The sequence below is a fragment of the Geotrypetes seraphini genome, chromosome 4, assembly GCF_902459505.1.
Source record: "Geotrypetes seraphini chromosome 4, aGeoSer1.1, whole genome shotgun sequence".
Taxonomy (NCBI): Eukaryota; Metazoa; Chordata; class Amphibia; order Gymnophiona; family Dermophiidae; genus Geotrypetes; species Geotrypetes seraphini.
Genome location: NC_047087.1, coordinates 115,427,512 through 115,440,778, shown reverse-complemented (window position 1 = coordinate 115,440,778; position 13,267 = coordinate 115,427,512). Strand labels below are relative to the sequence as shown.

Here is a 13,267-nt window from a genome sequence, read left to right as displayed (position 1 = left end):
TTGAAGAGCGACCAAGTGCTATTGTGCTAAAATTGGGCAAAACAATTCTTCATTTGTGGGAACAATGAAATAGATTGAATGTCTTCCATTTCCCCACTCAGTGTGAATCAGGAATGATTGCCCTGAAAGAGAAGATTTTGTAGGATGCTCTACACCAGGAATCTCAAAGTCCCTCCTTGAGGGCCGCAATTCAGTCGGGTTTTCAGGATTTCTCCAATGAATATGCATTGAAAGCAGTGGATACACATAAATCTCAAGCATATTCATTGAGGAAATCCTGAAAACCTGACTGGATTGTGGCCCTCAAGGAGGGACTTTGAGACCCCTGCTCTACATGGTCATGTTTTTTAGGAGAAGCTCAACAGGGAGAAATCAGAATGGACCCTGCAAGAACACAAGGAAATTTTTCAAGCTTGTATCTATACTTTATGACATCCACATTGCTCTGATGTTATATGGGTCTATTTCTCATGAAACAAGGAAAAACATCCTCCAACTTGATCCTGAGAAGAATGGATACCTAGGGCATCATTGGAATCCTCTCAAGGCTCTCCTTGCCAAGGCAGTCATCTACCTGGCTAAATCCAGAGAAAACACGTTCTTGAGACATAAGTGCTTCACACAGCCACTTGGAGACCAGGGTCTGAGATGTCAAATGTCTATTGAATCAAAGACTCCAATTTATGATCCTTTAAGTTCTTCAAGGTCAACCCTCCATCAACTGGAATAGTGGTTTTCTTGAGAGCCACTGCTATCAAAGCATCCACTTTAAAGGTTGCTTTAGCTTTTCAGGGTCCTCTGAAATGCTTAAACCTTCTAAAGTTTTAGAAATGATTGCTAGAAGCTCTTCTATTATGAATAAAATATTATTGAAGGATCATCTGCTTTATCAACCAGAATTGCTCCTTCTTCTAGCTGGTCTGGGAGTGAGCCATTTCCAGGATCCTGCCTGGCCTGAAATGCAGCAGAACATACTGAACATGAATCTCCCTCTTCCAAGTTCTGTAAGCATCTTTGTTTTGATTCAGGAACACTCATACACTTGGCAGAACTAGGGAAGAATTTCCTGTGATAAATCTTGCTGACATTTTTTTTTTTAATAAAAATGACCTTATTGAGCAATAAAGCAAATTATGTGGAAAAAGACAGACCTGCTTCCAAGTCTTTCCTCAAAGAACCAGAAGATCATGTACTAGAAGAGCCCTCTGCAATCCATGTATTAGTGTCATAAAAATCAGCAACATTGTCATGGGTATTAGGAACTTGAATGGAAACTGCAGTGCAGTGAGATAAAATGGATGCCTCAGATGCTACAGGAAATGGCAGGATCAGATTAACATTATACTGGGCCCTAGGCAAACATATTTGTGGGCCCCTCTACCAGGATTTTCTCTTCCCGATTTAGTTCTTTTCTTACCCTCCCCCCCCCCCCCACACACACACCCAACAATTCACTTCTCTGGAAAAAGCAGGGCAAGTGCAGAGCCTATCTGTGAGCGTGTTAGCAGGAGGACCCTACAAGCATAAGCCTCAAATGGAGAGGCTTAATTGTTAGAGTTGGAGAGCTGCCATATTACCCAGATTCTGAATTAGTCCTGGTTCTATGCAACCCAATCCTAGTACTTTATGGGATGTAGAGTGCTGGTTTCACCTGATAGTATGAGGGACTACAATTAGGATGTAAATTCAACCACTGGATTGCCTAAAGAACATAAGAACATAAGAACATAAGCGTTGCCTCTGCCGGGTCAGACCAGGGGTCCATCGTGCCCGGCAGTCCGCTCCCGCGGCGGCCCCCCAGGTCCATGACCTGAAAGTGTTCCCTACCTAACTTAAAATACCCATACCCTGTTCACTCAATGTCCTGTAAGGTAAATCTCTATTTGTACCCTGTTATCCCTTTCGCTTCCAGGAAGTCATCCAGTCCCTTTTTGAACCCCAGAATTGTACTCTGTCCTATCACCTCTCCGGGAAGCGCGTTCCAGGTGTCCACCACCCTCTGAGTGAAGAAGAACTTCCTTGCATTCGTTATGAATCTGTCTCCTCTCAGTTTTTCTGAATGACCTCTTGTTTTAGTTGTCCCTGCTAGTCTAAAGAATCTGTCCCTCTCCACCTTCTCTATGCCTTTCATGATTTTATAAGTTTCTATCATGTCCCCTCTCAGTCTCCGCTTCTCCAGGGTAAAGAGCCCCAGCCTGTCTAACCGTTCGGCATATGAAAGGTTCTCCATACCCTTTATCATCCTCGTTGCCCTCCTCTGGACCCTCTCGAGTATTGCCATGTCCTTCTTGAGGTATGGTGACCAGTATTGGACGCAGTATTCCAGATGTGGGCGCACCATTGCTCGATACAGTGGCAGGATAACTTCTTTTGTTCTGGTAGTGATACCTTTTTTGATAATGCCCAGCATTCTGTTCGCTTTTTTTGAGGCCGCTGCACATTGCGCCGCTTGCTTCATTGTGTTATCCACCAATACCCCCAGATCTTTTTCTTGGCTTCCTTCCCCGAGTACCCTCCCTCCCAACGTATAGCTGTACATGTAGTTCCCCTTCCCTATGTGCAAGACCTTACATTTCTCCACATTGAAGCTCATCTGCCATTTTTTTGCCCACTCACTCAGTTTGTTCAGGTCGCTCTGCAGTTCTTTGCATTCTTCAACAGTTCCGGCCCTGCTGGAGAGTTTTGTGTCATCCGCAAATTTGATAACTTCGCACTTTGTCCCCGTTTCTAGATCATTAATAAATATATTGAACAGCAACGGTCCCAGCACTGACCCCTGCGGAACACCACTTGTGACCCCTATCCAGTCAGAGTAGTGCCCCTTTACTCCTACCCTCTGTTTCCTGTCCGCCAGCCAATTTTTGATCCATCTGTACACGTTTCCTTCCACCCCGTGACTCCACAGCTTCTTCAGTAAGCGTTCATGGGGCACCTTGTCAAAGGCTTTTTGGAAATCCAGATATATAATGTCTACTGGGTCACCTTGGTCCAATTGCTTACTTATCCCCTCAAAGAAATGCAGTAGATTTGTCTGGCATGATCGGCCTTTACAGAAACCATGCTGACTCGATCTCATCAGATTATTTTTTTCTATATGCTCGTTGATACCTTCCCTGATCATTGATTCGACCATCTTCCCCGGAACAGAGGTTAAACTCACCGGTCTGTAGTTTCCCGGGTCGCCTCTCGATCCTTTTTTGAAGATCGGTGTAACATTCGCTATCCTCCAGTCCTCCGGGATTACCCCTGTTCTCAAGGACAGGTTGCAAATATGCTGCAGTAATTCTGCTGTTTCGTCTCTAAGCTCTTTCAGTATTCTCGGGTGGATCCCGTCTGGGCCCGGAGCTTTGTCCGTTCTTAATCTATCTATCTGCCTGAGAACGTCTTCGAGGCTTACCTCCATGCATGATAGTTTCCCCTCCTGATCTCCCCTGAAGATTTTTTCCGGTTCTGGCACACTGGATGTGTCCTCTATTGTAAAGACCGACGAGAAGAACTTGTTTAGCCTACCAGCCACCTCTTTTTCCTCTTTCACCACTCCCTTCCGGTCACCCTCGTCCAGGGGCCCCACCTCCTCCCTCGCTGGCTGTTTCCCTTTCACATATCGGAAAAATGGTTTGAAATTTTTTGCTTCCTTGGCTAGTCTCTCCTCATACTCTTTCTTGGCTTTCCTGACTACTCGGTGACATTCTTTTTGTTGCTTCCTGTGCTCTCTCCAGTTTCCTTCAGTTTTGTCCTTTTTCCACTTCCGAAATGATTTTTTCTTGTCTCCTATCACTTTCTTTACTTCACTGGTTATCCATGCAGGGTCCTTTGTCTGATTTTTCTTGGAACCTTTCCTAAATCTTGGTATATATAGGTTTTGTGCCTTGTTTACTGTGTCCTTGAATAGGGACCAGGCTTGCTCCACAGTCCGCGTTTCCTTGGAGCTGTTTCTGAGCTTTTTTCTCACCATTTGTCTCATGGCATCATAGTTCCCTTTCTTGAAGTTAAATGTTGTTGCCTTGGTTCTCTTTCCCATAGGTAGTCCTACTTGCACTTTGAACTGAATCATGTTGTGGTCACTGGTTCCTAGTGGTCCTATGATCTCCACATCCTTCGCGGGGCCTTTCAGCCCATTGAGGATCAGATCCAGAGTCGCTGATCCTCTCGTTGGTGCCTCGACTAGTTGTTCCATGAAGCAGTCCTGTACTGCTTCCAGGAACTCCGTTTCCCTTGCACATTTTGAGTTTCCGAGACACCAGTCTATCCCAGGATAGTTGAAATCTCCCATAACTATGGTGTTTGGGTTCTTGCATTCCCTTCTCAGCTCGGCTACCATTTCTGTATCTTCAGCTTCAGTTTGCCCAGGTGGACGGTAGAACAGTCCCATCTTTATCTCGGCTCCGTTGCTTCCTGGTACTTTGATCCACAATGCCTCCAGTTGGGCATTTGTCTCTGCTGTGTCCACAGTGGTTGAGTGAATTGTATCCCTTATGTATAGTGCTATTCCTCCCCCCTTCTGGTAAGTCCTGTCTTTTCGGTAGAGTTTGTATCCTGGCAGTACTATGTCCCATTTGTTTTCCTCGTTCCACCATGTTTCCGTGATCCCTATGATGTCTAGTTTCTCATTATTGGCCATGACCTCTAGTTCCCCCATTTTGTTCTTTAGGCTCCTTGCATTTGTATACATGCAGTTCAAGTCCTGGCATTTTTTCTTCCTTTCTATTTCATCTTGCATTTCATTCTTCATTTTGTCCCCTTCCTGGCCTGCCAACTCCTGAGTATTGTCTCTTCTGGCCTTTCTTTGTGGTAGATTCCTATTGCCTTCCCCTTGTGGCATGTTCCTATTGTCCTCCTCTTGTTCTCTCTCAACATCCAATCCCGTTTTGACTTCCCCTTCCAGTATGTTCATCCTGGCCCCCTCTCGCTTCATCTGACTCCCTTGTTTGTTCATAGTCTGTTGCTTGCCACTTGTGTCATCCCCAAAATCTTTCCCCTCAGTACCCTCATTGGGTACTGTTTCCCGAACCGTCGATACCAGGTCGACTGTCGGCTTTCCCCCTCTTCTTAGTTTAAAGCTTGCTCTATCGCACTTCTGACGTTATTTGCTAGTTGTCTGGTTCCCGCCTTGCTCAGGTGTAGACCATCCTTCTTGAAAAGCTTGTTCTTTCCCCAGAACGTTGTCCAGTTCCTCACGAAGAGAAATCCCTCTTCCTCACACCATTTTCTCATCCATGCGTTAATTGATTGTAGCTCCGTCTGCCTCTTCGTTTCTGCCCTCGGTACTGGCAGGATCTCTGAGAAGGCTATCCTCTGGGTCCTCATCTTCAGTTTCCTTCCTAAGATTTTGAATTGTTCAGTCAGTGCATTCTTGCTGTAGTCCCTCCTGGTGACATCGTTCGTCCCGACGTGGACTATCACTGCTGTCTCTTCCGTCTCTGCTCCTTCCAGGATTCTCTCAATCTTGTCAACGATGTCCTTTGTTCTCGCTCCTGGGAGACAGGTCACTAGCCGATCCTCTCTCCCTCCTGCTATGTGACTGTCAACGTGCCTCAGGATTGAGTCTCCCACCAGGATTGCAGATTTCCCTTCTTTCAGCCTCCGTGTCGGCCGCAGGTCTGTGTCCTTGGTGTTCTTTGTTTCTTCCAGCAAGGTTCCTCCGCGGGTATCCTCTACCTTGGTGTCAGATGTTCCTTGTCCTCTGCTCTGTGTGTCTTCCTCATTTCCGTGCTCCTGTTCTTCCACTCTCCTGTAGGCATCATCAATGAACCTCTCGAGCTCCCTGACTTGTTCCTCGTTGTACTCATCTTGCATGGGGTCTTCGGCTGTCTGGAAGGGGGCTTCGGAGATGTAGAGTCCCTCCAGCTCCTGGATCCTGAGCTTCAGTCGACTGACTTCGCTCTTCAAGCTTACCAGTTCCTGGCATCGTCCACACACATATGACTGCTGCCCGGAGGGGAGGTAGTCATACATGTGGCAGTCCGTGCAGTACACTGGGAAGCTCATCCTTCGGGTTCCTTCCGCTTCCATATTTGTCCGCTCTCTAGGAGTCCTGTTGCTCTTTGCTAGTGTTTTCACTCCTGTGCCTGGCTCTTCCTTACCTTCTTCGTCTTTCGCTTCCTTTTACTTATGCGCTTGTGCTATTTGCCCCTTGCTTACCCTCTGTGGCTGCCTTTTCCTTTAGCTCGTGTTCTCTCCTGAGTCCTCCTTTTCTTGTCCTGTTGAGCTTGTTACTGCTGTCTCTGTGTATGTGTGTGTGCTACCTTCTTAGCCTGCTTCTAACCTGTCTTTTGCCCTTGCTACCGTTCTTCAGTGCCTTCCTTGCCTGTCGTTCCTTTGATGTGTGGTCCTTCCTGGGCCTACTCCTTCCTTCTTTTCTGTGTTTGCTTCCCTTTTACTTGTGTGTGTGCGTGTATGTGTTACTTCCTTACCTTGCTTTCTTCCTTTCTTGGAGTCCTTGGTTGTAGTGACCTGGCCTGCCCTTCTTGAGGCCCTTCGCAAAGGCGCTCTCGCTAAGGCGAGCGCCTTTTCCGCTCGCCTTCGCCGCGCGCCGAACGGCTGGGCGCCGTTGGCTCCCCTCCTCTTAAGGGGGAGTCCGGCCTCTGGCTCCGCTGGTGACGCGGTGCGAGTGGGCGGAGCTTACTCTCGCCGCTGCCCGCCCTCGCCGCCGCCTCTACCCTCTCTGTCTCCCGGCTCCTCTCTCCAACAAGCCTCCACGCGGCTTGTGCTGCTTTCGCGCCGCGGCTCCCCTCCTCTTAAGGGGGAGTCCGGCCTCTGGCTCCGCTGGTGACGCGGTGCGGGTGGGCGGAGCTTACTCTCGCCGCTGCCCGCCCTCGCCGCCGCCTCTACCCTCTCTGTCTCCCGGCTCCTCTCTCCAACAAGCCTCCACGCGGCTTGTGCTGCTTTCGCGCCGCGGCTCCCCTCCTCTTAAGGGGGAGTCCGGCCTCTGGCTCCGCTGGTGACGCGGTGCGGGTGGGCGGAGCTTACTCTCGCCGCTGCCCGCCCTCGCCGCCGCCTCTACCCTCTCTGTCTCCCGGCTCCTCTCTCCAACAAGCCTCCACGCGGCTTGTGCTGCTTTCGCGCCGCGGCTCCCCTCCTCTTAAGGGGGAGTCCGGCCTCTGGCTCCGCTGGTGACGCGGTGCGGGTGGGCGGAGCTTACTCTCGCCGCTGCCCGCCCTCGCCGCCGCCTCTACCCTCTCTGTCTCCCGGCTCCTCTCTCCAACAAGCCTCCACGCGGCTTGTGCTGCTTTCGCGCCGCGGCTCCCCTCCTCTTAAGGGGGAGTCCGGCCTCTGGCTCCGCTGGTGACGCGGTGCGGGTGGGCGGAGCTTACTCTCGCCGCTGCCCGCCCTCGCCGCCGCCTCTACCCTCTCTGTCTCCCGGCTCCTCTCTCCAACAAGCCTCCACGCGGCTTGTGCTGCTTTCGCGCCGCGGCTCCCCTCCTCTTAAGGGGGAGTCCGGCCTCTGGCTCCGCTGGTGACGCGGTGCGGGTGGGCGGAGCTTACTCTCGCCGCTGCCCGCCCTCGCCGCCGCCTCTACCCTCTCTGTCTCCCGGCTCCTCTCTCCAACAAGCCTCCACGCGGCTTGTGCTGCTTTCGCGCCGCGGCTCCCCTCCTCTTAAGGGGGAGTCCGGCCTCTGGCTCCGCTGGTGACGTGGTGCGGGTGGGCGGAGCTTACTCTCGCCGCTGCCCGCCCTCGCCGCCGCCTCTACCCTCTCTGTCTCCCGGCTCCTCTCTCCAACAAGCCTCCACGCGGCTTGTGCTGCTTTCGCGCCGCGGCTCCCCTCCTCTTAAGGGGGAGTCCGGCCTCTGGCTCCGCTGGTGACGCGGTGCGGGTGGGCGGAGCTTACTCTCGCCGCTGCCCGCCCTCGCCGCCGCCTCTACCCTCTCTGTCTCCCGGCTCCTCTCTCCAACAAGCCTCCACGCGGCTTGTGCTGCTTTCGCGCCGCGGCTCCCCTCCTCTTAAGGGGGAGTCCGGCCTCTGGCTCCGCTGGTGACGCGGTGCGGGTGGGCGGAGCTTACTCTCGCCGCTGCCCGCCCTCGCCGCCGCCTCTACCCTCTCTGTCTCCCGGCTCCTCTCTCCAACAAGCCTCCACGCGGCTTGTGCTGCTTTCGCGCCGCGGCTCCCCTCCTCTTAAGGGGGAGTCCGGCCTCTGGCTCCGCTGGTGACGCGGTGCGGGTGGGCGGAGCTTACTCTCGCCGCTGCCCGCCCTCGCCGCCGCCTCTACCCTCTCTGTCTCCCGGCTCCTCTCTCCAACAAGTCTTCCTCCTGGAACCTGGTAACGTGTCAGCTCTGCATCAGTGAGCCAAGAACCAAAGAAATTATGTAAATAATTTTCACCCTCCATCGCCTCTGGTAGAAACGAGAGATGTCAAGGGACAATATAATTGAGGTATATATTTGCTAAGTTTTACGTGTGAGAAAAGCTTTTGAAATGTCAGCAAAATTTTTTTTTTTTTTTTTTTAAATTACTTTCTTTGGAGTTTATGAAAGGATACAGACAGAGAGAAAACAGTATTAAGACATTCTGCCAGTTCTTTTCCTCAGCCTGCAGCAGACCTTTCATTCTTTCTTCTATCCTTCTTAAATTCCTACTCCCTTTCAACAATTCCATTCCACCAGAATACTCACTAGTTTCACAGCTCTTTCCAGAACCCCACACAGGGCTCGGCCTCTACCTATTCTCTAGCCCTTGCGCTCAGCCCCTCCTTCCTATGACTAGAAGCTTCCCCACTGGCTGGATTCTACCATAACCTTTGCCTGGAAAGGAGGGTGGGGGGAGGATTAGAGTGCTATAGAAAGCTAAATTATGAAAAATATCCATATATGTCAGCTATCATTCAAATTGAGCCTGGTCATTTACAAATTTATAAAATCCTAAAAAAAAAAATCCAGGGAGTTGGCAATCTGAGGCTCCTGAGTTCTCAGCACATCTAATAGGGGCCCCCTAAAATGTTTGCCTATGCCATAATCCAGCTCCCCAAAGAAGCCTTCTTGGTAGATCCTGTGCTCTCTTCTCACCTCAAAGTAATGGTAGAAGTGAAGTGAGATGATACACAGTCCCCTGCAGCTAAGCTTTGCTATTCCATCATATCTCTGTCATGAATTTTAATTAACTAAATTTAAATTCAGTCTCAAAACTTTTCTGTTCAATGATGCTTATGATATGATATATTGGAAGTATATCAAAATTAAATATTTAATTTCAACTTGATCTAAGATCTTTTTATAAAATTCTCTCACACTGGTCCCTCTTGTAACTTTTCCTTACTTTCTTTCCAGTCAAGATATTGAAGTTCCTCCCCGCCCCTATTACTTTTTTACCCTATTGTCTCTTATGTCTATTATTATCTCTGTACCCCCTTCTTTTTATGTAATTTTTCTTTCTCCCCCACTTTTATTGTACAGTGCTTAGTTTTATAATGAGCGGTATATCAAAATTTAAATAAACTTGAAACTTGAACTGTAAAACCTGGCTATTTATTCTGGTGCACCAGACATAAATCAATTTGAAGTTGCTTTGCCCTACCTTGGCACTACCACAGCAAGGGAATTTACTGCATACACATTCTGCATATCGAGCTCCCTTGGGGATGACTGGCTAATCAAGAAAAACCTCCCCAGTTATCCAGAAATTGGACTCCTGTACTCAGTCATTGATGCTGAAGTTATAAGATTTTTTTCTGGTGTTTTTAAAGTATATTGCACCTTTCCTGAAAGAGGCTAGAGATGGGAGTGAAAGGGGGAATGGGAGGGATGGAAGAGGGGAGAATATCTCAGACTTGTCTAACATGTCCCCTGGCACCAGGCAATTGCCTTTCCTTTGAATTTTTATTTTTTAAAGAAAAGGAACCTTCCGACCCTTATCTCAACTGGTCTCTAGTTCTCTAGCTGGATCAAGAGACTCACTTTATGACTAGTCCAAGTGCTGCATGGTCTGCCCACACACAGAGGAATACTGAAGACCTAAAGCTGCATGGCACCCTTATAGGGCAGAGTCCTCAGGGATTTAGTCTGGATCTATCTGCTGGTTAATGGGCACAACCCAGAGGTCCTGGACTGGTCTGATAAGGACGCTAAGGAACTGTCATTTTACTATTGTTATGCTTTTATTATGAGTAAATTGTCCACATCGAGTTACTCCTGTTGTATACCACTTTTATTGAATCTCTTCATAAAGACAGTTAATGAACTTTAATAAATAAAATAAAATAATACCACAGTCATTTGCTACCTAGCTTACATGCTGGGTGCTCTTGAGCTGTGTGATTACCTCATCTTGTGACCCTCACTGGATAAGTTTTCTGAAACCACCAGTCCTGACCACAATTTTTAAAATGCTCTTGGCATACTTTGAGTGTAAATAACAACCTACTCCATAAATAAAACTCTAAAACTGCATTCTAGCTGATGACCATTTTACAGCAAAACTATCTTCCTGGAGCTGATGTCAATGTAGGCCACCTCCCTGTTACTGTATGTATAGCATGAGCATTTCAAACAGTTTACTACTATCAAGTTCACTTATTCAGCCATGGGAGAACAGCCAGAAGAAGATAACAGGATAACATTTCAGAATAATGTGATGTGATCCTGTAGATTAAAATACAGAAAAGATGTGGAGGAGGACTGACACAAAAATACAGTCCACATTCTGACTTGTGCTACTTTCAAAACTGCATTTAAATGAAGACACTATGACCAGGGCAGAATACTTGCATATTTAAAATTTATACAAGTTTTACACAATTAGAATGTGTTATGCATGATACACAAGGATAAGGGTCAGAAACGAACAACCCATCATCAATTTTACACTATCAGTTTTGTTAAAATGACTGTTTATTTTTATAACTCCAAGTATATCGCTATATCATGCTATTTATGCTGGAATATTTTCCTGCAGGTTTGACTTTCTGCTACATATTTCAACGCAACTGAATAGTAGATTTCCTAATATTGGGCCCCATTTACAAAGCTGTAGTATTGATTCTCCCATGGGAAAAGCATCAAAACCCATTCGATCCCTATGGGCTTGGTGCATATGCTGCAGGGAAATTGGTACCACAGTATTATAAAAGAGGCCCATTATCATTTATTTAGAGTAGTAGGACTCCAAATTCTAGAATGCTTTGTGCTGTATGTTATAAAATATTAGAGGAAAAACATATTTCTGTTCATAAAATTATCAGATCATTCAGTATTATTTCTCTTAACTATGTGTACAACATGAAATGCGTATCCATCCTGTCTGGACATATTGCTTGACTGTTCCCTATAGTACCTGAAGGACTAAGGTGTCTCCAGGTGATAAGTGGCTCAGGACGTCCGTTTGCCTTGCATACCAAGGTCAAATTGCTGCCCTCGTTCACAGTGATGTCAGAGGAGATGTTGGAAATCTTTGGCGGAACTGTCAAGACACAAAAGGGTAAGGAACATGAAAACCTCCAAAACCAAAAAGGGTGCCTGTACCCCAAACAGAATTAAATATTCCCAGATTAGAAGCGCTCCCAGAATTGTGACCGATACAAATCTACATCCTGCATTAGACACATACGAGACCCGCTAGGGACAATACAATGCTATCGAGAGGCAGGGGTATTATTTTACACTGCCCAAGCTTAAAATATCCTGTTTGATATTCTGAGTGATTGTTTAATCTTTGTAATTGTTTGGCTTTCCTATGTTTGTAATAGCGTTCCTTTCCAGTAGTGTAAGGTTCTACTGTTATTTTAGTTTGGTTTCATTCTACTACTACTTAGGGCTCCTTTTACGAAGGCGCATTAGGGCCTTAACGCGTGGAATAGCGTGCGCTAGCCGCTACCACCTCCTCTTGAGCAGGCGATAGTTTTTCGGCTAGCGCGCACTCTAGCGCGCGCTAATCAGGTGCGTGTGCTAAAACCGCTCGCGAACCTTCGTAAAAGGAGCCCTTACTGCTACTTATAATTTCTACAGCGCTACTAGACATACGCAGCGCTGTACATCAGAACAAAGAAGAGACGGTCCCTGCTCAAAAGAGCTTATAATCTAGTCAAGACAGATAAACTGGACAAGAAAGTGGATCTCTACACAGTGCTCAGGTGGGGGAATTACAGAGAGAATGATAAGACAGATATTGGTGCTTAGCTATATTCTACATTGCTTTGATTTGTTTGTCTAAAAAGGCGATTCATCAAGCAATGTTAAACATAAAATTAGCTTCATAAGAGCCAATATGTGCAGCAGTAGAGCATACTTTAACCTGTTGGACATAGACCCAAAAATTCTATAAATGATGCCCCAAATTAGGCTCATTGTTATAGAATGGGAACAATTATGTGAATAAAATAATTAACTAATCAGCAATAAATTCTAATAACTGGCATAAACAAGCGTGTATAACAGATTTATGTTCCTAGTCTATAAACGGTACATCTAACTTCTCTCATTCACAAATGGAAGGGGCATGGGCATGTCAATGCAGTGGCATAGTGAGGGAGGTTACTGCCCAGGATGGCCCACTTGAACACCTAACCCTAACCCACCCCACGTGTATCTTTTGAAACGTTCACCGGCAGAAGCAGCATCCTCCATTTGCTGCTTGTGCCGGCCTCAGCTCCCTCCTGACATCACGTCCTGGTCCCATGACCAGGAAGTGACATCAAAGGTAGCCGAAGCTGGCACAAGAGGCAAGTGGAAGACGCCGCATGCACCTGTGAACATTTAAAGAGGTATGCAGTGGGCATAGGGGAGGAGAGGTGCCAGCACCGGTGCCTGGGACAGTTCATCCCCTTGCCCCCCCTCACCATGCCACTGTGTCGGTGGCATGCTGACTATTCTTGCACACATTTTGTAGAATAGTTGTATTTAGGCGCCCAACTGCCATCATTTATGCTAACTACAGATTTGGCATAAGTGGTCACCTTTAAAGTTTGGCACATAATTGCGAACTTACATTAGTATTCTGTAATAGAACAGGTGTGCAATGCTGATATAACAGAATACTAGATTAGCTCCTAACTTATAGCAACCTATATTGAATTCACCTCAGACTGCATACCTATGCTATCTATGGTAATATAAACTTGTGACATACAGTGTAATCCATTTTTAGTAGGAATGTGCATTTGTGTCATTTCCTGTCTTGAAATGGCAAGGAAACCCCAGAATCTCAGGGTTTTTGCATATCGTGAACAGTACACTATGCCCAATAATTCCGACTTTTCCTCAATAATGCACACTATTGATGACATTGCCCCTAAAATGCAAAAACATATTAAAAAAAAGAAAATAATAATAATCCTCTAC

The 13,267-nt window shown here is 47.2% G+C and overlaps 1 protein-coding gene across 6 annotated transcripts in view; it reads right to left on the bottom strand.

Annotated features, from left to right (window-relative positions):
• The window catches only part of LSAMP (limbic system associated membrane protein), a 1,229,080-nt gene that overhangs the window by 453,557 nt on the left and 762,256 nt on the right, over positions 1-13,267 (bottom strand). For all 6 annotated transcript variants that reach the window (XM_033941214.1, XM_033941210.1, XM_033941211.1 and 3 more), the window contains one exon: positions 11,265-11,390. In XM_033941214.1, coding sequence (XP_033797105.1) covers positions 11,265-11,390 — 126 coding nt within the window. The remainder of the gene's footprint in view (positions 1-11,264; positions 11,391-13,267) is intronic.